Source organism: Rosa rugosa, chromosome 2, assembly GCF_958449725.1.
Source record: "Rosa rugosa chromosome 2, drRosRugo1.1, whole genome shotgun sequence".
NCBI lineage: Eukaryota > Viridiplantae > Streptophyta > Magnoliopsida > Rosales > Rosaceae > Rosa > Rosa rugosa.
In genome coordinates, this window is record NC_084821.1 from 17402215 (window position 1) to 17425967 (window position 23753).

The following is a 23753-nucleotide window of genomic DNA, read 5'->3' on the forward strand; positions in this document are numbered from 1 at the left end:
CTAAGGCCGCCTCGGGCTTGCACTTTGCTCTCTCCGGCGGCGCCCGGACGTCGGAGATGGCCTATGGCCTCACTGTTGTCATAGGGTTTGCTGCCGGACGGGAAATCTACTGTCCATAGGGCTGTTGACGGGCTTTTGCTCGGGTTTTTGTCAGGGAGTTCGGCTGGGATGGTAGTGAAGGGTGGATCGTGCGTACGGTCGGGTTTATCGATCCCCGCGGTTGGGTTTTGTTGGATCGGTGGTGCCATTCGTTGGCGGCGTGCGATTGCAACGCTTGGCTCAGGATAGGTTGTTCTGGTTTGATGCAGGTCGCGGCGGCGGCGTGAACTCAGGATGGCTTCGATCGCCGGGAGGGTTTGTTCTGTGCTGATGCAGGTCAGTGAGGGCGGCTTGGTCGCGGCGGTGGTGAGGCGGGTCGGGAACATGTAGGTCGGGCGATGTGGATCGGCTGGAGCTTGGCCGGATGGTGACGTACGACGGGGTTGTGAAGGAAGGTGGACTGGCCCGAACCAACTTGACGGGTCTGGAACAAATTTCCCTTTGGTGGACTACCCCTGTTGGGCCGCGAACTGTTGGGCTAGGGTTTTGCCCTAGTCCATTGCTATTTGGGCTAGGGTTTAGGCCCTTGGCCCAACCCTATGTTTTTAGCTTTTTGTCTAATTACACTATGTTCTCTTGTTTTAGGAACCTCAAAACCCTATGTGGTTGGGGCCTATATTCTATGTTCCTTTTATCCATAGTTTATAGGCTCACTTTAAATGAGCGGTTAGTTCGAATATAGGTGGGCTATTCTCTATGTATCACAATAGTTCTGCTACAACTTCTTGATCTGTCTAGTTGAAGGCAGCAGAAGGATATGTAATGGCCATCTTGGCATGCGTCAATGAAATCCACATTCCTTTAAAAAAAAAAAACTTTAGCTAAATTGAACTAAAAAGTAACTTCTACTGTTAGAGATGCTCTAGAAAAGTCTTGTGCAGTTGCTAAAAAAAAAGTTTTTTTTTTTTTTTTTTTTTTTTTTTTTTTTTTGACTTTGTCAAGGGGAACCCAAAGGCTTCTTAGGCCCAAGATAAACCCTTTTGGCGCATGTGAAATGCTCAAACTGTGCATTGCAGCACAGTGTCTGGCCACTTTGACAGTTTCGGGTTGGGGAGCACACCCAACTAGACAAGAACCGCTAGGCCACTTGTAGTAGTTAAATAAAAAGTTAAACATATACTCTCCAAACTAGCTAAGAAGCCAAAATAGAGAGTGCTAAAATATAGGGAAAAAAAAAAAAAGTAGAAAATGGGCTAAATTTAACATTTAAATATTTTTAGTGCGTAATTTAGCAAATAGTTGTTAAATTCATGGCCATTAAAGTTTTTTTTTGTTGATAGGGGTGTACTTTATAACCAACTGGAGACTGGAGTCCGCTGAAGAAGACACAAGGGTACACTCCCGCCCTTTACACCAAACGCAGCCCCTTCAACCTTCAACCTTCAACCCTCCCTCTTTGCTTTCTGGGTGGAGAAGAGACTTCTACCGGGTATTCTTCTTTCTTCTTTTCGGTCTTTTACTTGTGCTTTCGTTCATGACAGAATAGAATATTGGGTCCAATTCAATTGAAAATAACAGTTTTTGCTTTATGTAATCGCTTTTCCGTTGATTAGAAACCGCGGATTTTTATTTGCTTCAAAATATAGTTTCTAATTGAGTAGTCAGTCTTCTTTCATATGCAAATCACGCACCTTGATAATTTTTTGGGTAAAAATTCATTGAGATAGCTTGATGATTTCACACTATAGTTCAATTTTCGATTCGATGAATTGCCGCTGCTCATTATCTTGTTTATCTTGATTCAATAAAAAACATGTGGCTCTATTCGTGTTGCTTATAAACCAATGTGGCTCTCTCATTTGATCTGGAAGAGATATTTGCTTATGTTGTGAGACTTTCCCTTCTTTTAAATGATGTGTCATTCAACTCGCCGGACTCGAATATCAATTCTCTATTAAATGATGTGTGAAGAGCCTGCTGTCTGGATGCTGGTTTTGTTAGGCACTCAAACTGATCGATCCATGTCTTTTGAGTTTGGAAACTAATCGGAAGTTTTTGGTTGATTAGAAATGTGCTGGTCAATTGTTGCCAAAGATCTGTGAGGCCATGGCTTCTTTTAATCTTAGATAAATCACAGTTGTTAAGTGCTGATTAATTTGGAAGTGATACAGTAGCGTCACTTGCAAATTCATGTTTATGTGCTCTGTTCTTAAATGGCAATATCTCGTTAAGGGTGACAGTCATTGCTACGGAGTTTTGGTGAAAGGAAAAAAAAGAAGGAAGTGGAATGTATTGAATTGATTGTTTGGCATATTTTGGAATCTTGGTGTTCTAAATTATTAGATTCATCTATCCTTACATATGTCTTTTTAATTCTGGCATATATTTCAGTGCTTTTACGGATGGAAGTCTTTCTTCTATTTTTCTTGTTGTACACCATCTGTCAGCTTGGTGATTTTAGCACTGAGATTTGTTGACGTTGCTCTGTTCGGTGTAGTGTGTGGACTCCTTTCTGTTGCATGTAACTATGAAAATGAATTTAATAGAATTTCATTGACTTATAACTTAATCAAATTATAGAGTTCTAAGATTTTGTTGAATTGTTTGTCCAATAAAAAAGATTTTGTTGAATTCACTTAAGCAAGGAATTGAGGTGGATGGATAATGTGAGCACTGCTGAAAGTTACGCTCGTCATCATTATCTGCCTTATCTTATCTTATATATGTTTAAATTATTTGTTTATTTTCTAATTAGTTTTGTCAGTATCATATTTGAGAAATAGTATAACAATTTTTTGTTTTAAATTATTTCATTGTCTAAAAAAGTCAAATACTGCACCAAACCCAGGGCATGACTCTCATAGTCTCTGCTTTTGTTATGTCTCTTAGATTTTCTCTCTTCAATTTTGATAGAAAAGATGATGAATAAAGTCCAAGCCAAAACATTAGCCTTCACAAAAGAGCCTTTCATCGAAGAAGAAGGGCACTGCAGAATGTAAGACATTTTAATCTCAATTAATTGATTCTATTTCTTACAAGTAAAGTGATGTTTTTACTACTTAATGCCCCTTGTTGTTTTTCCTAAGAGCACAATGGCAATTCAATGCTCTGTCCCAGTCAGAGATCAGCAAAATGGCTGCAACTCAAATTTTTCTGGGTCGATATTACGATAGCAATCAAAAACCAATCAAAGGAGGCTTGTTGGATCCCCGCTTGGTACATTCTCACCCTTTAGTTATTCTTCCAAGTGCTTTGTAGTTTTGTTGAAGGAGTTTTTGGTTGCATTAATTGGACCAACCATAAGAGGCAGGGTGAAGAAAAAAAAAAAAAATCACCAAAACAGGCGTTTAGATTCATTGCACATTGAATAGCATTTGGTAGTGCTCCTATTCATTTGGATGCATTTCCCATGCATTTGTACACTCAGTTCTGACTAGCGTAATTAGAAATATAAAACATAGAATAAGGGGAGTGAAATTGACACTCCCCTTTTTTGCAAACCACACCCCGTTCTTTCCTTTTGCACGAGTGTTTTAGATTGTACATGTGCATGACAGAAGGAAGGACGGTTTTTTTTTTTTTTTTTTTTTTGTGTGTGTGGCTATATGCCCTTTTTTTCTTCTGAACTATTGTTTTAATTTTTGCTTCAGGGCCCTGCAAATAGGCAATGCGGTGACTGTGAGACATGTGGTGCGAAACTTTCAGATTGTCCTGGCCACTTTGGATATTTGGTGCTTGCTGTCCCTGTATTCAATGTTGGATATTTAAGTACTGTTGTGGACGTTTTGAAGTGCATTTGTAAGGTACAAAGATATGTTTCATTCCATTTTAAATACTTTATATTAACTTTTTATATGCCTTTCTGTATTATAAATCTTAACTTCCTAACAATTTTGCATCATTATTTTCATAGATTTCTTAAGTTAGATTCTGGCTTTTGACGTAGTGGGATTTTTTTTTTTTTTTTTTTGAAATAAGACGTAATGGGATATTTATAGGATACTTAGATTTAGGACATTCTAGACTGTACATTAAATTAAGGATCTTTATGTTCATACCTTATGGGTCCTTGTCAAGGAAAGCTTGATGAATAAAAGATTATAGATAGTTGTTTAAATCCAAGAAGTCCTCAACCAAGCTTAAAAGAATCTTGTTTCTTCCGGAAAAGAAAAACACTGTAATTCAGTTTAGCATACTGGTGAATGTGGAAAGTTTTATATCAGGCTTGCTGGAACAATGTGGTGAACAGCGGACCTGATTAATGAATGAGTTAACATCAGCATGAGTTGTAATTAATGGTTCTAAAACAGCTGTATGTTTTGAAAGGCTTAGTGCGGCTTTTTGTTTACTGAAGATGGGTTTCTAGTTACAGTTGATGATTTTCAGTAGGTTCTAAACTTCTAATTGAATGTGATAAGGTTGTCTACAGAAAAATTAATTCAGACACAGTAGTTATAGCGTTTTTCTTCTGAATAGAAATAAAAATTATTGGATAAGAAAAAACTACAGCAGAAAGAAGGTGCACAGAACTCCACAAGGTAGGAACTGAAGATTGCTCCCAGCAAAATAAAACAAAGCAGAAAAAACGATTGTGGGACAATACCCACTCCTCTACTACAGCTTTGCACCCTAGATGACAGCAGCCTTCCAATCTAACAGAATGGAAGAAAGAATAGTCTTTGAAAGCCTTCGAAACAGAAGCTCGAGTTGCCCTATATTTTAGTCTCCCATAGCTTCTCCATCCTTCAGTCAAAAATAAGCTCCTCCATCCTTACTCCTAAGTAGTCTTCAAAGATTTTATTTTTCTTTCCATCCACAGCATCCAAATGACAGCGAGAACACTAATTCCCAAGAGAACCTTGGTTTTCTTCCCTTTCCCAAACCCGACTATGTGATGGCTGAAAAGAACATGGCTTTCATCTGGGTTCTCCCAAGTAACTGTAGCTTCCCTAAATGAATTCTTCCAGAGAAAAGAAGCAACTTCACAGTGAACAAAAACATGATAAACACTGTCATTTTATAGTGTTCCTGAATGTGCATTGTTGAGACTTGTCTTTGTACTCTGAGACCTTTATAAATGGTTCAAGAAGATTTTGTTTCTGTAACTAGGCCTTTATAAATGCACTGCTATTGTAGGAATAAAGGAAACTTCAGCCTGCTAATATTGGTGGCTGTTCAATTGTGTTTCCAGATACCCCACCCCTAGACGAAGGACTTAAAATATAACTGCTTGGACAGGGATCTTTTTGATTTGATGCTATCTTACTAGCAATGTAAAATGTGTCCTCACTGGAATTTCTAGGTGCTTACATGAGAGTGTCATGTCTAACAACATCTGAACTATTCTATCAATTGGTGCAGTTTACCTAATGTATGTGTATGATTGAACTATTTTGCCTTTTTTTTTTATATGTACATCTTTTAATCTATTATAAGTGCTGTCTTTCTGCAAGTAAAGGATGCTATTACTGCACAGGTTGAATGGTTTAGTCTAAAGACTTTATGTTTCTTGGACAGTCATGCTCTCGAATAATTTTGGATGACAAATCACGCAGTCGCTTTTTGAATATTGTGAGAGATCCCAAAAAGGATAAAAGCGTGACAATGAAATCAATAGTGAAGAAGTGTACTAGCATGGCAAGCAATAATAGATCAGTGAAGTGCCCGAAATGTGGATACATGAATGGTAAGATTTCAAAAATTTCTATCATTTTTTTTCTGGGAGCTTCTTTCATGTCTGAAGGAGGTTTTCTTTGCAGCTTGTACTTTGTTGGTCATAAATTCATGATAAAGCTGCTCTTGTAGGCTCTTTGTATGGTTTTGTATAGTAGTGAACTTCTTGTTCACTAGTCATTCATATTAAGGACAGTTTGCTTGTTAAAAAAACATGGAAGATTGGAAGGCAGATATAGACCCCTAAAAGCTGCTGACACAGAAGCGCAGAAAGAGGACCAACAAACAATTTTCTCCCACAACTCCATCTTCTTCTCTTTATGCTCCTCATAAATTTGATTTTACTTTACAACCAAATTACCCGGATATTAATGAAAGTATTGTTTTCTTATAAAAGGAGAGGCTGAACTGAAGCATTAAATTTTGTAATTAAACTAGGGTGCAGGTGAAATGTAGTTTCAATCAAGCAAAACAATACAGTGAAACATTAACCATGAGCTTTGCTTTTATGTTCTAAATGCAGTTTCAAACATTGGACATGCTTCTACTAGTAAATAAAAATGTGCTTCAGTTGTAGTTGTAATATGTTGCATTGGATGTGGTGAAGCTCATAGTACATTTGTTGTAGTTTTCATATGTTGCATTGGATTTGATCTTATCGATCTACATTTGTGTGTTCCAGCTTAATTGTGCTACCGGTTTGTTTAGTGCCTCATATGATGGACATCTGAAAATTTCAAATTTTGTTCTAATTTGCATGTCTTATAATTTTATGATTTTCCTTTAATATATTCTGGTAGGGATCACCTTTGTATCAAATATGTGACAGGTTCAGTGAAAAGGGCTCAAGGTATGCTGGCAATTGTTCATGGTGCTGTGGATGACTTTAAATCAGCGAGTCCTGTCATGAAGGATTCCAAGGCATCCATTAATCTCCAACCTCATATGCTTAACCCTGTTAAAGTTTTTTCTTTGTTCAAAAGAATGCTTGATGAGGTACTTTTATACAATTGCAGATTTTATGAACCCTTTAATTCAGTTGGAGTTGATCACCTTTTGGATGTTAGCTGTGATGTTATATATTTTTGTAAAAGAAAGACAGCTAGAAATTTTCTTGCATATCTGTTCCTCATGAAACAGATTTATATTGTCATTTACAGGATTGTGAACTTCTTAATCTTAAAAGTAGACCAGAGAACCTCATCATGACAACCATTGCTGTGCCACCTATAGCCATTCGTCCTTCCGTTCTTGTGGATGGATCACAGAGGTAATAGCCACCTTTTCTCCTTTTTCTCTTATGTTTCATAATATCTTGCAGTGGTTTTGTAGTGCTACAGTTGCTAATGATGCTCATCAAGCTTCCACATTTCCTATTGCAGTAATGAAAATGACATTACAGAGAGGTTGAAGAGAATTATTCAATCAAACGCTAATGTTCAACTGGACCTATCAGAAGGTTCTACCACAAGATTTTTGGTATGATTTATTTTGATAAGGAAATGTTCCTGAAGATAGAATGATTAGATTCTACACTTATCCCGACACCGTAGTGCTTGTTGTAATGTGTCTTTCTGATCATGGTTTTTTATTATTTATTTTTAATTTAAATTTAGTGTTAGTGTTATGTCCTTATTTGCACATCAAATCTGCATGCTTGATATAGATTCTTCCTAGGGATGAGTCAGAAATTTTGGTTTCTTGTATGGCGTTATATGCTACCTCTGGTCTTTAGTAAATATAAGTGATGATTTACAGTATTTGATGTATATTGTTTTCTTTTGTGTGAAATTATACCGATCGCATAAATATGTTGTGTTTTTCGCTATTTGTGTAATTGATTACAATACAGTGACCGTTAATATCCTGTGTTTGTAAACTCATTCAGCTAGCCAAATTTCTACGTATAAGATCATCTAATGACTTGTTAGCTACTTTTTCATGGCTAATATTCTGCAAAGCACTTTCGTCCATGAAAAATTCCGTCATTGTAGTTGGAAATTTAGACTTCTATAAATGATCTAATGGGTTCATGCTACTGCATTGCTTCTTGATTCAGAGCCATGGAGTTGTGTTATAGAAGTAGAACCATAATGTAAAGATGTTTTTGACCACTCTTTTTGTGTTGGACCTATTGAAACATATTCTTATGTTGTAAGAAGAAAATACCATTTAAATATGTTGAAACCTTTCTTGAATAAATGCATATATATCTTGTATTATTTTCTTTATTGTTTCTGTAACATTTCACAAGAATATTTTGTAATTAGAGACTGATACAGTTATCAAGCCACTTTTTGGACACATGCAGTATTATATTTCTTGAGTGTGTATATTATTCTCTTTCCCCATTATGCTGTTTGCTGGTGAATCTAAATGATATATTAGATATTACTTGTTGTTCATAGTGTGTGATTTTGTATTGCGTATGTTGGGCATTGTGGTTCAGTCAAATTGGGACGAACTTCAAGCCAATGTTGCGCTGTACATAAACAGTGATGTTCGCGGTATTCCTTATCACATGCAAGTAAATGTCAAGCCATTGAATGGTTTGGTACAGCGCCTCAAAGGGAAGACGGGCCGTTTTCGTGGAAACCTATGTGGGAAAAGGGTTGAATATACTGGCAGAACTGTTATTTCACCCGACCCTAATCTGAAAATTACTGAGGTTAGTATTGCACCAAAACTTTGAAAACGTTTGTGCTAGTTTGTGTTCTCTAAAATGTTTGCTGGATCTAGGTCGGAATCCCTATCCAAATGGCTCAGATTTTAAGTTATCCAGAACGTGTGTCCCATCATAATATTGAAAAGTTGAAGCAGTGTGTATTTAATGGACCTCATAAGTACCCTGGTGCCCTAGTGCTCAAACGTCAAAATGGCGAGGAATGGTAGGGGATTAACTTGTCTCTGTTCCTTTTCATATAATGAAATACTAGTAAAGTTAGTGATATGTTCTTAACTTTTTTTGGGCTGAAGGTCCTTGAGGGCTGAGCGACACAGGAAGTCTCATGCTGATAATCTCCGATATGGTGACATAGTTGATCGCCACTTAGAAGATGGGGACATTGTTCTTTTCAACAGACAACCAAGCTTGCATCGGATGTCCATCATGTGTCATAGGGTGATCACATATTTAGAATTGATTTTGTATATGTACATCGTTTCACATGAAGCTTAGTGTTGATATTATTTGGTTACATCTTATCGTTTCCTGCATGTAGGCAAGGATTATGCCTTGGAGAACATTGAGGTTTAATGAATCTGTATGCAACCCTTATAATGCTGATTTTGATGGTGACGAAATGAACATGCATGTGCCGCAAACAGAGGAGGCTCGAACTGAGGCTGTTATGTTGATGGGGGTAAGATTCACTTCATTGAGATATATCCCAGTGGTATACATAAAGCTCTAGTTTTCACTGCATTACACACATCTTGCATTGGTGATTAATGCTTCCTGTCAAGCTAGGTGAAATCCGAAATCACTACCTGATTTGTTAGAAAATCCCCCTTCATGTCCCACCCTAATTCAACCCACGGAGAAATAGGCAATATCATAGAAAAGTAGTTGAACCTCTCAATCCTGCAGTCCCCTGAGGCGCTGCTGTTTTCTGGCATTGTGTTGGCATTGATTTTTGTATTTTTTTTCCTCAAGCCTGGCTCAGCTATTGGTTTTTTTATTTTTCTTATTATTATATTATTTTTATACTACTTTGCCTATAGGGTTAGTGAACCTTAGGTCATTTAGGCGTTGCTTGGCTGATGTACTTCGGCGTAGGTAGGACTTTTCTGAAACATTATTAGTTCCATATCAGTTTTCTAACTTCTTTTGTATCAATTTGGTCAACTCTATATCATCATTGACCTTTTTATTTATAGATATTTTTTTTCTTCTGTAAAACTAAAATGAAGAGTAGTTATTCTTTTTTCACTGACTTGAATATTATGGATGTTCTAGTTATCATGAACAAGTTGCTTATGCTTGTGTTTACTGTTTGTCAGGTGCAAAACAATCTATGCACTCCCAAAAATGGGGAGATTTTGGTTGCTTCCACTCAAGATTTTCTAACATCTTCTTTCCTTATAACAAGGAAGGACACATTTTATGACCGTGCATCTTTTTCACTCATGTGTTCGTACATGGGGGATGGCACGGAGACTCTGGATTTGCCAACACCTGCTGTAATTAAGGTAAGTTACTGAAGTCTGCAGCCATCGCTCATCTCGTCCATAACACAGTTGGGTCCATGCATTCGGCAATTTCAGTCAGTTGTCTATGTCATTTCTAGCATTTGTCTTACTAGCTGCCAAAAAATTGTTGCTTTGCAGCCAATAGAGCTATGGACAGGAAAGCAGCTATATAGTGTGTTAGTTCGCCCAAATTCAAATGTGAGAGTATATCTAAACCTAACTGTTAGAGAGAAATCCTACTCCAACACAAAAACTGAAGATGGAAGAGAAACAGAAGCAATGTGCCCAAACGATGGGTTTGTCTATTTCCGTAACAGTGAGCTATTATCTGGGCAACTTGGGAAGGGCACTTTAGGTGAGTCTTCTGACTACTGGTCCTGTGACAGTATATGCTTTGTACAGATATGTCTATATTAGTTAAGATTGCAACAGAAATAGTGAGACAGTGAGACGTACCATTTTTACAACATGTCATCTAAACGAAGAAGAGAGGGATTTTTTCTTACTATATTTTACTGAGAAAAAAATTCTGTATAATGTAACTAATATCGAACAGAGTGCACATGAAGTTACAAATATACAAGATGTCCTCTGACAACCAAGCCTAGCAGCTACAGTAAAAGCATACAAGATGCAATACAATATACAGCCCTTCTAGGTTAAAGCAGCCCCCAATCTGCATAAATAACAAGGGAAGATGCATCTAAAATAGGGTTAATTCAATGGACCTCTGGAAATTTGTAATTATTCCAGCGGGACCCTGTAGATTTGAAAAATTACACTGGGTTCTCTTTACAAGTTTGTGGACTGAAAATGTCTTTTTACTCTGTATATCATCTCAAAGATTAACCTTTTTGACCTGGATTAGTTACTATATGGTCTCGTATTTGGATATCTGATTGATATTGATGTTTACAGTTTTGGATTTGCCTCACTTCAGGAAATGGCAATAAGGATGGACTTTTCTCTGTTCTTCTCAGAGACTATAAAGCTCATGCTGCTGCTTCTTGCATGAATCGTGTAGCTAAATTGAGGTATTTATGCAGCACAATTCCTTTGAATGTATGTATCTTTCATCTTGGTTTTGTGTATTGTATCGTGGCCATATATCTGTTTGACATTCTACTTCTTTTTGTGCTGTTCTTTATTCTAATGTGTTCATTGCATTTACTTTCTCTATTGCAATAATTTGTGAAGAATGATGAACTAAAAAAAGTATTACTGAAAGTTACCAACACGTGCTCAGTTGCTCACACATGTGGGAATGGGCACTTGGGTGAGTTGTTAACTCCAAGTACTGATATAAAAAAACATAACTCCTCCTCTTGATTCTGGCTGTTTTGTTTATAAAAAGTTGATGCTTGTTTGTTGTCTATTTTAGGGGGAGGGTATTTTTTGAAATTGAAGGAAAATCCCGTACTCGCATTATTAATATAAATATAGATAAACATAGTTTGTTGGATGATGAAAAATCACACATTAGAAATTCTAAGCCTTGCATCATAATATATGTGATCTCGGGCATATATGCTTGCATAATCAGTGATCATGTTATGCTTTTCGGGTTTTTCTGAAACTGAACTAAAATTGCGTACTAGCACTATTAATATAGATATAGATATAGATAAACATAATTTGTTGGATGATTTAGAACCGCACATAAGAAATCTAAGCCTTGCATCGTAATATATGCAATATTGGGCTTATACTATTTGCACAATCAGTGATCATGTTATGATTTACTGTGTGAGAGGTTTAAATTCTTTGGAGGAGGAAAATGGGCAAGGTGCTGAGAAGATATGTTGTTACAGCAGTGTTTTGGATGGTGTGGATGGAATGAAATTTAAGAATTTTGTAGGGAATTAGGAGAGAGGACAGAGGAGGGCATGTATTTGCCAGGAAGGGTACAATTTTGGGAATTTCTATGGGGGCATCAGTTGATTCGGAATTAAACATAGTTCTTTTCAGAGGATTATTTATTTATTTATTTTAAGTTTTATCATGGGTGGGGTCTGAACTTTTATTGACCGGACAAGATGGTACCCAGACTTTAAAAACAATGAATTAGGTACCTGAATTCCCAATATCACATCAATAAGGTGCTTCTGTCCACCCTCAGTCAATTCTCCGTTAGTAGTATTCACACGTCAATTTATTGACCCGATACAGAAAGACATAATAGACTTTTTTCCTCAAACAAAACCTAAGAGGACTTATATGCCAAATCTCAATCTCTTTCTTTGAACTTGATATAGTTTGTTCCGGTCGAGGAAAAAAAAATCTTCATCACTTCTGGCCATAGTTCTCCATCAATCCATAGAGCACTGATAGGTTCCCATAACTTCGCTGGAAACATATTGTTGTTGCTGCAAGCGTAGGTGTACCTAAGCTATTCAAGACGCTGACTTGAGGTGTACAAGATTCGCCAGATGCAAGATTCAAGGATTATTGATTAATTCAACTATTATTTAATTGAAGAATGAAGATGAAATATCTCACTGAATGAGTCTGATCTGGAGATGGAATCTTTGATTGAAGAAGAAAGTTTGCATTTGAATTCTTATTCCCAGAAATTCACATTTCCAAATGAAGAAGATGATTATTGTTGGGTTTTTTTTCTATTTTTGTCTCGACTGTTTCAATCATGTTTGATGATGTTTTGTTCTCGTGCCTTTGGTTCATTGTTTCTCATGATCAATTGATCAATTCCTGATGTGGGAATTGGTTGCATATGCTCTATATCTCTCTCACGCTGGATTTAATAGGGTTGGCCTGATTCTCCATGGCCCAATATGTGGTAGCTCCATGGGGGGGGGGGGGGGGCATGTTGGATCGCAGATTTTTAACTTCTAAGTATACACATATTGCTAATTGGTTTTGGGTTGGATGGTTTCTACATAGTTCGTTTTGTTTTTCTTTCTTGAATAGAAACAAATTTTAGTGCTCAAAAAGAAAAATACAATTGAAGTGGACAAGAGGTTTCTACACTATATATCTAACATGTGACATGAATAATCAACAAACAAAAGTCTAAGAGGAGTTGGATTTTAGAGTTCTCTAAGAATACTGTTGAGAATTCATACCATCAGAAGATTTGTATTTTCAAATCTTTTATTTGCAGTTTTTTTTTTTTTTTGGGTTATGCTTTATTCAGTTCCATTTTCTGTGGTGCTTTTCATGTCTTTCTATTTTATTAACTCTCAGCTGATTGCTTGTTGATTCATTATTTTATCGCTGCTCTGCTATGAGGTATTTGTATTTTGATTTCATTGTTTATACCTATTTAAAAGGTGAATTCCTGTATGCGATCTTATTGTCAATATCTTCTTGGGTTGCAGTGCCCGGTGGATTGGTAATCACGGATTCTCAATTGGGATTAGTGATGTACAACCTAGTGACATCTTGTATGGTGAGAAAGAAAAAATCATTAAGAAAGGTTATGACAAATGTGACGACCAGATAAAGTTGTATAAAGAAGGACAGCTACGACTTGCACCTGGTTGTGATGCTGCCCAATCACTTGAATCTGGGATTACTGCAGTATTAAACGATATTAGGGACCAAACTGGAAAGGTCAGTTTATTAATTACCAGAGGTGTTTATAAATCTGAAAATGTGGAAGCTTTTAACTCCTTATAAGAATGTTTGGTTAGAATAACTTAGTTGTTAGATTGGTTAGAATTACTTCGTTGCCGTCTTCAGCTGACTCTTAATGTTTGTTTGAGTTGGTGTCGAGAAATCTTTTTTGGGTAACTGGTTATTTCATTTTGCAATTATATTTTCTGTTCTTCACAAGAGATGGTTGGTGCTGATATATTCTTTACATTATTTTTCCATAGCTGTGCATGCAAACGCTACATTGGAGAAACAGTCCCCTGATTATGTCCCAGTGTGGTTCCAAAGGATCTGCTATCAATATCAGCCAGATGGTTGCTTGTGTTGGTCAACAATCAGTTGGTGGTCGTCGTGCACCAAATGGTTTCATAGATCGAAGCCTTCCTCACTTTCCTAGAAAAGAAAATACCCCTGCAGTAAGTTCTCTCCTGCTTTTAACCCAGTCACACTGCATATAAGATGCAATTCATATAAATGACCTTTTCATACATGTTTTATAGCACTGATTACTAATAAATAGTTCATTAATGGTTAAGGACATCTAAGAATTTAATTGAAGGAAAGAGTGTTTACCAAGAGATTACCGTATGTAATAACTACATCTTGCAGTGAATTGTATTTTCCAGAAGCTATGATGTTGTGTGATATAATAAATAGCTAGAGTCCACAAGATACATGACCTAAAAATGTTGTTTTTCATGTTTGGCTATGTTGTCTATAATTTTGGACTTTAGGATTGAGGGCATGCTCTTCCATGGCATCAACTAGAATCAAAATTGTAGAGAATAGGAAGAAAGTAGAAAGGTAATAAAAGTCTGTGAGAGAAAGAAATCATGCCAACCCATGAAAGACCACTATAGTTGCTATTCCAAGAAAATTTAATGCATTGCAAGAATATTGGTATATACAGTATAAATTTGAGTGGCTCTATTGATACCTCCCAATTTAGCTGAACTTCCTCTTCTACCCTTTTGCATCTCTTTGCACTTCCTCCATTTATTGTTTTCTCCATCCCTTTACTTCTCAAAACAATGATTAATGATTCTCTTTACTTGATTTTTACCTGATTCTGATAAAACCTAGATGAAAATTGAGTAACAGCATGAATTTCTCAACCCCAACATATACATTCTTTCTAATAAACCCAGATGGAATTTGGATAACAGCAAGAGTTCTGAACCCCAATAAATATAACCAGTGTTTGGCAAGTAGAAAACTCTAGTGGGTTTGAACAGGTCGTGAACCTTTGACAATTAATGGAGATCAACATGCTGATAACCCAATTAAATGTGTGTTTGATTTGGGGTACAACAGCAGATTCTTCAATTGAACCAAAACAATACAAAATTTGATTGGGGTTATCAGGTGGGAGGGTAGAAGAAGATAATAGAAAGAAAAAAAAAAGTGGTTATCAAGTGCCAATTAATGGTTCTGATAAGGGAGACAAAATGTCACTCTCACTGCTCTTGCAGCGTCGGTGGGAGAAACTTTTTTCTGGAGATTGGTTGTGATGTTGATTTTTTTTTAGAAGGGTATAATAGTTCTAAAATGTACAAACATTAATGAAAATTAAATGGAGGTCCAAATGCTAAATATGGAGCTTTGATTAGAAACAGTATATTTTTTTAATTGAAAAAAAAAAAAAAAAAGATTGATTGCAAGAAGTGAAAGCAGCTGCATGTTTCTGATTTGATCTATGAGGTGAAATTTTTTAAATCCGGTATGAAATCAAGACATTTGATGCAGCATAGTCTTCAGTTCACCCCTTCTCCATCCTCTTGTTTCCACATAGAATGGGGGTAGTTATATACAATTCTATAGGGATTTAAATTAGTTCTGTACCTTTTGTTCGATGGAAGTAACTTTCTGAAAATATTCTCTGCAGTTTTTTGTAATGCTACTTGAAACATTTGGTCAACTGCACATGTATTTTCGTCTCTGAAAAAAGAAAAAAGAACTACTGGAGATTAGTGCAAGATGTTTTTGGAACTTAGCTGACTGCGTAACATAAACACTAACATTCATGGGCATCAATTGTTAATCACATACTACATACTCGAATTCATCAATTTTTGTTAATATTTGTTTTCTTTTAACCAAGAGCACTGCCTCCCAGTTATGTCCTGCTTAATCAGTGGTACACAAGTGAAATTGCTTCACTGCTAACATATACATTACCAGTAGCATAATACCAGTACCTGTCCATACTATTTTGACTGCATCCATGATAGTTGGAAGAATATCATTCCTCTTGATCTTATTTCTGATATTGAGATGATTGAGACATGCAACATATGGTGGCCTTATATAGACACCTTACAACCAAAGACCAGACAATGCATTTGTCTGTGGTAAAACTTATACTACTTGACTTATGCATATGAGAATGCATTAAAGATGCACTCAAAGAAATCGGGCTAGCTACATATATAGCACAATATCTAAATGGTAAAATAAGAAAAGCATGTCGAGTGTAATTGTTGTAGAGACCAGCCAACACTGAACACCATCCAAGCCTTAGTTTTACTATCTTCCAACAACAGTCCTTGGGTCGATTAACGTTTTATTGGTGTTACTGCCAGCAGTCTTACTAACTCCAGTTATATCCAAATTCCTGATTATTTATTTCCATTGCTGAAGCTTTGCTGCTACTGCATATTCTGACTGTCATTGTTGCCACTGAAACCTTCAGTATGCTGATTCCCTAGGTCAAATTATTAATGTATCCTTGATTTCATTTAATTTTATCTAACAAGTTCATAGTGCTTTATTTCCTGGGTTATAAAAAAAGTGACTGAAGTTTTTACCCATGTTCATTGCGGCTCTCGTTTATGCTGTTTAGCAAATAAAATGACACGTAATAGAAGTACACAATTCATTGTTAGCGGACCTCTGTTTATTGTTTATCCCTATTTGTGACTGTGGTTCCATAAAATATAAACTATTCTTGTTTAGAACATTCTTGGTCTGTATTTATGTGATTAAAAGTTGTTCTGGTATTACTATTGATTGTGTTGCTTCCACTCTTAAGGTAGCTTATTTTCTGTCACTTTGCATGCTGACTATCCTTGCTTCCACCACAACAATCAGCACCTTTGTTCGTTATAGCAGATCATGGGTGTACTTTATTCTGATTAATACTAATTCATAGTCTTTTATTTTTTGGGTTAATATATGACATTAACTGAAGTTTAAATCTACTACTGTTGGTTTTGGCTCTAAATATGTTCTTTTTTATATAATTTGATGCTTGTATCTAATAGAAGTACTAAATCCATCGTTCCTTAGGTAATTCATATAATGCATGTTATGTAGAGTTTGAGCCTCCTTTTGTTCATGTATGTTATGTATAGTTCGATAAGATATATAATTAGATAATTTTGTTTAGAAAACCCATCATCTGTATACATGTGAAATAACTGTCCTTGTTTCTTTAATGATGCAGGCTAAAGGCTTTGTTGCTAGTTCCTTTTACAGTGGCTTGACAGCTACAGAGTTCTTTTTTCATACAATGGGAGGGCGAGAAGGCCTTGTGGATACAGCTGTATGTTTATTGCTTTATTTAGATTCCTTCTTACATAATTATGTTGACATTTTCCTTCACCCACTTTTTTTTCTTGTTTGTTTTATTTTTTGGTACTTGAACCCTTGAACCTGCATATTACTTGCTACTGCAGCAATTTTAATTGAAATTACTACAGCATTACTGTAGTAAAGTATAATGGAGAAAGAAAACGATCTGAGATAAAAAAAATTACACAATTGAGGCTGCTGCCTGATGATCACCATGATGTTCATGTGTACTCGTAAAATTTTAAGGGTTCAAGTCTATGCCATTGGAAAATATATCAAGAAATAAACTATCTTGCTTCACTTTGCAGTTTTAGGGGGCGGAATGGGGAAAGGGTGAGCTTCCCCAATGATTTTTTTTTTTTATTTCTTTTCTTCCCTTAGCCCCTCTCTTCTAGGGATTGTTTTGTTGTTATAATGCTGCCATTGCTGATTTGTGTTTGAATCCTTCTTGTTTTCTTTTATCTTGTGATTTTGGGTTTATGAACTTTCTATTCTAGAAATAGTGTGGTTGTTCCATCTAAGCAGGATAAAAAAGTAGGGTAGTTGAAATTCCGAGTTATTCTTCTTGTAAGTCATATTAACAGCAACTTGTCATTGATTTCCCTCTTTCGATTTTGGCTAAAAATCATGAATGGTATGTTACCCCTGTCGTCAAAAAGTAGTTAATAGTACCCTGAGGTGGGGTTTATTAACAAGTTTGGTCCAAAATCACGATTCCTCCAAAATCACGATTCCATCAAAATCCCATTGTAACAATCTCATGAGTCGCGCCTATGCCAGGCTAAATCGGTCAGTGCAGGTTTACTTCCCTATCTTAAATGGACAAATTTAGCCCAAAACTCCACAGTACGTGACCTTGTTATGGAGTCTTGATCAAATCGGGAATTTGGACTTTGTATAGTAATAAATCTCACCCCTCAGTGACATTAAGAATTTCTTTACTACAGGGATCATTCCTGATGTTTACCTTTTGCTTTTTGGTCCCTCTTATGCAATTTGGAATGCTAAACTACATCCTAAGATAAAGTCTAGCTGAATAACTGTGATATGGTTTAGAGGAGGAAACCTTATTGGTGCATCTGTCCATGATGGTGTATATTGTACAAATATGCTGCCGAATGTTTGAACCAGCTGGAAGGCAGATGTAAGCCTAAGATTAATATCTTTTCTGTGCTTTCTCTGCAGCTAATAATTGCATTTGTTGTTGTTTTCTGTTTTTTTTTTCCTTCCCTGTTGTGGACCTCTTGTCCACTTTTATTGTATCTTGTGATAAATATATTTTTGAATTTCAAACAGTAAAGTATCTGGTACTCCATGCCCAATTGTGTGTTCTCTGTGGATAAGGTGTCTGTGATCCAGCTACATTAAGTGTAAACTTTGAAGTTTACAGGTCAACAAGCTGGGGAAGTTTAAAGTTTTTTGAAGGCAAGAGGGATTTGGTTAGGTGGATTTGTTGTGCTGGCAGTGTTTTGGGTCTTTGGTTGGCTTTGGTTTCTTCAGAGTTTAGGGATTTTCTTTTCATGCTATAAAAGTGTTATGCTTCTTTTAGTTGTTGGTTGTTTGTTTTGTGTTAATTAATTGGCTGACTTTCAGGCAATACAATGTCCCTGTTTCTTGACTTTGTGTTTCCGGTAAAAGTTTGTGTTTCTCCTAAAAAAAAAAAAAATACAGATGCAAGGCACCATGTTTTGGATCATTGAGCTAGGAGTTGTGGGTTGTGATTCATATTATGGGTTTTGTGCTTTTTTGTAGTTGTGAATTTTGTAGTTGTGAAGTAATGGTATCTCTTATACCTTTTATGCTTATTTATTTATTTATTTATGATGTTAAGGGTGCTAAAGTAGATTTATCTCAGTTTACAAGTATATCTAATGTGGATTAGATATGTGTATATATATTGTTACTGATATTTTTATTAATAAACTCACTCTTTAACGGTGAGAAGTAAGTCATTGGGGTTCAGTTTTATCAACCTATTAGGAAGTGATCTTTGTGCCTTAGACCCTTTTCTTGATAGATTGCATGTAATTGATGCAGGTAAAAACTGCTGACACAGGGTACATGTCTCGTAGATTGTCTAAAGTTCTAGAGGACCTCTCTGTCCAGTATGATAAAACAGTGCGGGCCGCAAATGGAGGTATTGTTCAGTTTTGTTATGGGGATGACGGTATGGATCCTGCGATGATGGAAGGAAAAAGTGGAGCTCCGTTAGACTTCTACCGATTGTTTTTCAAAGCTAAGGTATGAAACCATGTTTTTCTAAAATGGGTGAGAATTAAATGTAATATTCTTTTAATGTTGATATGTGATATCTGTATATAGGCCACATGCCCTGCTGAAGAAAGTAAGAGCCTTTCTCCTGATGAAGTGTCTGAAATTGTGAGAAGCAGGCTTTCGGAACAAGATATGACTCCTGATGGTGGTTGCTCTATGGGTTTTAAAAGTTCTATAGAGCAATTCCTGGATGAATATGTAAAAGCATTAAGAAAAACACAGGAGGCTTTTTTATTGAATCAAAGTCCTGGTTGGAAGGTGAAGTCTGCAACTGTAGAGAAGATTGTCCAAAATATATCTGGTGTCACTTCTAGACAGCTGAAGGTACTTGTTATCTTTTCTGTTTTACTAGCAAATGTCATTTTGTGCTTTCTCTTCTGTTTTTATATTACTTTGAGAAAGGAAGTTGTTTGGAACAGTGAGTTTACATTTCAATAAGGTAAGATTTTTCTATGGCATTGCATATTTGATGCTTTACACCTCTATGTAGTTCTATACTTTTTGTTGGGATGTTGGTAAGAAATATTGATATCTGCCTTTATTAAATTTCCTTTTCGTTTAAATTGTAGGTTTTTCTAGATACTTGTATTTCTCGTTATCATTCAAAAAAAGTTGATGCGGGAACAGCAATTGGAGTAATTGGAGCTCAAAGCATTGGCGAGCCTGGGACACAGATGACATTAAAAACTTTTCACTTTGCTGGAGTTGCAAGCATGAGTATCCTTGATTTATTTGCTTATTCATAAGAATGAACGGAGATGAATGTGTATTACTTACATAACCTTTTGGCTATCAATTGGTTGGTTATTTGATCCTTAACTCTTGGTTAGATGTTACACTTGGAGTCCCTCGTATCAAGGAAATAATAAATGGAGCAAAAAATATCCATACCCCTATCATCACTACAGTACTTGAGTGTGATAATAATCCGATGATTGCACGGATGGTAGCAGGTCGGATTGAAAAAACAAATCTAGGGCAGGTATGTATGAAACTATTTTAATTTTTTCCAGTCATATTTTAAGATTTAAGTTAACCTTATTTTTTATTTGTAGCATTGCTATTCATATCCATCACTCAATGAAGTCAATAGTGTCTAATGCTCTACTTCACTGAAAGTGATAAGTTGAGATGCAAATTAGGATTGTTGTTTTGATCTGCTATTGTCTTCCTGTAAAACTTTCCAATGCTTGGTTAATAGTATTGTTGGCTCTGTGTTGGATTTTTACCGCAATTAATTTGTTAGAAAATCAAATGAGTGGTTTATATGTTTCGTAATGTTTAATACTTCAATGCAATGCCTAATGCTCTTGTAGCGTTCTTATGATAATGCTCTTGTAGTGTTCTTATGATGTTTACTTTTTCCTGTTTGGGACTAATACGGATTTAAAATTCTTAACAAGTTAATTTTTTTTGTTTTTTCTATCGAGTTTCATATATAAATTGGGTTCTCTCGTCTCTAACACTGTCATGCAAGGTTTTACTTATATTTTGTCTTGTTGTTTTGAAGGTTGCTGAGTGTATAGAGATTGTAATGAGTCCAAGAGCAGCATATGTAGCCATCAAGCTTGATATGTGTGTGATACAAGATGCACACTTGTCTATAGATGCCAATGTTGTAAAAGAATCAATTTTGGGAACTCCAAGGATTAAACTGAAACATGAGGTGGGATTTTAGATTTTAGTTATCAACTCTATATATGTTAATATCTCATGATCACTTTTTATATGCAGCACATTAGGGTTCCAGATAATCAAACTGTTGAAGTTCATTCTCACGAGAAGGATAGAAGAAAACTCCATTTTCACCTCTTCTATTTGAAGAGTATCCTCCCCGGTGTTATAGTAAGGGTGAGGCTTCTAGAATTTTTTACTTTTTGTATTTTTAATTACAAGATTATTGTTCCATGAAGATATGAATCATTACTCTCTCAATAATAGGGTATAAAGACAATTGAACGTGTTGTCATTGATGAAGAAAAAGTTAAAAGGGACAAAAAAGATATTGACGTTAAATGCGGAGAAGAAAAGAAGTACAAGTTATTTGCTGAAGGGTGAGTTTGTTTTTATTGGAATATAATTTCTGGATTTTGTAACGTTTGAGTTCCCTTTATGTTGGCATGTGTTATTTTCTAATGTTATATATTGTTCTCGTGCAAATTGGTGATTGATTTCAGCATATTTTGTGGTACATTTTGTTAAAGTTTCGTATCCAAAATTTGTTTATGATGCCATGTTAAATAATCAGTGGCTGCACATCATAATCAAATAATGAGAAATATTTTTCCGTAGCCCCATACTACGACCCTCGTCTTAATTCAGTACATATTTCTGGTTTTGAATATGGTCAACTCTTTCAATATATTTTCTCAAAAGTAACAAAATGAGCAGACATGATTACATTGTCAAGGCTAAGATGGTCATGCCAATTCTAAATTCGGTTGTAGGGGTCATTTTTTCCTTAAAAGATAACAATCTTTATCTGAGTAACAGTGTTTACACATTCACTCCACATGTTCAGGGCATTGGCTCAAATTGAAGTTAAGGGTGCAGAGCTTTTTCCCTAAGCAAATTTTCAGAATTTTAGATTTTTGTCATTCCTGAAAATTGAAATTTAATAAATTACTGGGGTGAGATTATACTGTAATTTTAGTTCCTTGACTATATGTCGATATCAGCATACACATGGCACATCATATTACTCTTTTCCCTCTATGTTGCATGGTTTTTTTCACATTTCGTGGCATGATTTTTTGGTGTTTTTCGTAGATTTTCTTGTTATCATGATGATTGAAATTTGTTTGAATTTCAAAATGGTTTTTCTACCATACTCATGAATCTTACATCGGTTATGTAACTTTTTAGCAAGGGTCTTCTGGCAGTAATGAGCACTAAAGGAGTAGATGGTTGTAAAACCACAAGTAATGATATTATTGAAGTGCAGCAGACACTTGGAATTGAAGCTGCAAGAACTTGTATCATTGAGGAGATAAAGTATACTATGAAATCACACGGGATGAACATAGATGATCGTCATATGATGCTTTTAGCGGATGTAATGACATTCAGAGTAAGTAGTTTCATATGATATGTCTTTAACTGGAAAGTTAAAAGGACCAATGGAATACGCTCAAATGTTTAGACATGTAATTCATGTGTTAATGTTGTTACATGGCAGGGTTTAGTTCTTGGAATCACAAGATTCGGCGTTCAAAAGATGGGCAAAAGTGTATTGATGCTGGCTTCATTTGAGCGAACAGATGATCATCTATTTAATGCTTGCGTTCAGGGGACAGTTGACAAAATTGAAGGAGTAAGTGAAAGCATAATCATGGGTATACCAATGCCAATAGGCACCGGAATGTTCAAAATTAAACAACGGTAAGAATGTCATTGTTTTACTACTGCTACTCATTATTTCACTATGTTGCATACACAGGTCGCTAATCTTTCAGTAATTTATTATTAGCAGTGAGTGATAAGCGTAGTATATAATGTGATGAAGCTGTAAAGGTAAACCATGACAGTTTATTTTGTCTTATGTAGCCTCCCTGCAATGTGAAACCCACTTATAGAAACATCACGGTCTTCTGGCACAAGTATACTTATGCAGAATGTTGAATGAAGAAGACGCAGCATAGTAATCTAATGGCGAGGACCACCAAACCTGCTGGGACATGACATGGTAGTCACTGTGCTGCTGGATAATTAGCAGATCCTGTTACTTAATTAACAGAGAATCGTTTTAATCTTGTAAACTTGTGATATTCTTCTCGATTTTTAAAATGTATACCTGCTCGGGATTACTTGTAGATTTATTAGGTTGTTACATTAATGTTCTGGTAAACTGACGTCTCTGGAAATTCCAACTTTCCGGGCACTTGTTATAGAGAAGAAAAAAAAATAGGGTAAGCAGCCTCCTAAGTTATGAGGACCTTACTGAATTTTGATGATTTCAAATGACACTGTAAAGAAAAAATGCAGAAGATGCAAACAGATAGCAATAACAGAAATTCTATGACCATTGCTAATTTGGCAATTTCAGCTACATTACTTAATAATGTCAACTGTTTTATCTCGACCTTCACCTTCACCTTCACACTGCTCATCTGGCACTTTGATGACCGCAAAGAAATGAAGATGCAAATACAGAAGAATCACCGAAAACATACTACTCTGCTCCTGTGGTCAGATCTTCAATACCAATAAGAGGAGTTCATCGTCTTAATTGCAGTGTAATTGACGTATTTTTATGGATATGCAGCTGAATAATGTTGTATGCTCTAATTTCTGATCAATATGCCTAGACGCATGCCCAGGTTTTTTTTTTTTTTTGGTCTGAAAAATACTTCAATTGAAATCTCAAAAAGAGCAGATACAAGAACATA

General features: G+C 35.9%; 1 protein-coding gene across 3 annotated transcripts; it reads left to right on the forward strand.

Moving 5' to 3' along the window:
- The first annotated feature begins 1372 nt into the window (after positions 1–1372).
- On the forward strand, positions 1373–23389 carry LOC133731682 (DNA-directed RNA polymerase III subunit 1-like). Of its 3 annotated transcripts, none has more exons than XM_062159077.1 (28): positions 1373–1528; positions 2929–3034; positions 3126–3255; positions 3690–3842; positions 5557–5725; positions 6542–6708; positions 6873–6982; positions 7095–7191; positions 8162–8380; positions 8452–8600; positions 8689–8833; positions 8934–9074; positions 9715–9903; positions 10042–10258; positions 10844–10937; positions 13242–13476; positions 13743–13934; positions 16964–17062; positions 19129–19332; positions 19414–19689; positions 19935–20082; positions 20196–20347; positions 20876–21031; positions 21100–21216; positions 21307–21419; positions 22231–22435; positions 22544–22746; positions 22912–23389. In XM_062159077.1, exons 2-28 carry the CDS (start codon positions 2958–2960, stop codon positions 22925–22927), a joined length of 4173 nt encoding a protein of 1390 aa, XP_062015061.1. In that variant the 5' UTR covers positions 1373–1528; positions 2929–2957; the 3' UTR covers positions 22928–23389. The 3 variants fall into 3 exon arrangements, with proteins under 3 accessions (XP_062015061.1, XP_062015062.1, XP_062015063.1); XM_062159078.1 differs by having other exon boundaries at positions 2953–3034; XM_062159079.1 differs by having other exon boundaries at positions 1409–1528; positions 2958–3034.
- Positions 23390–23753: the final 364 nt, after the last annotated feature.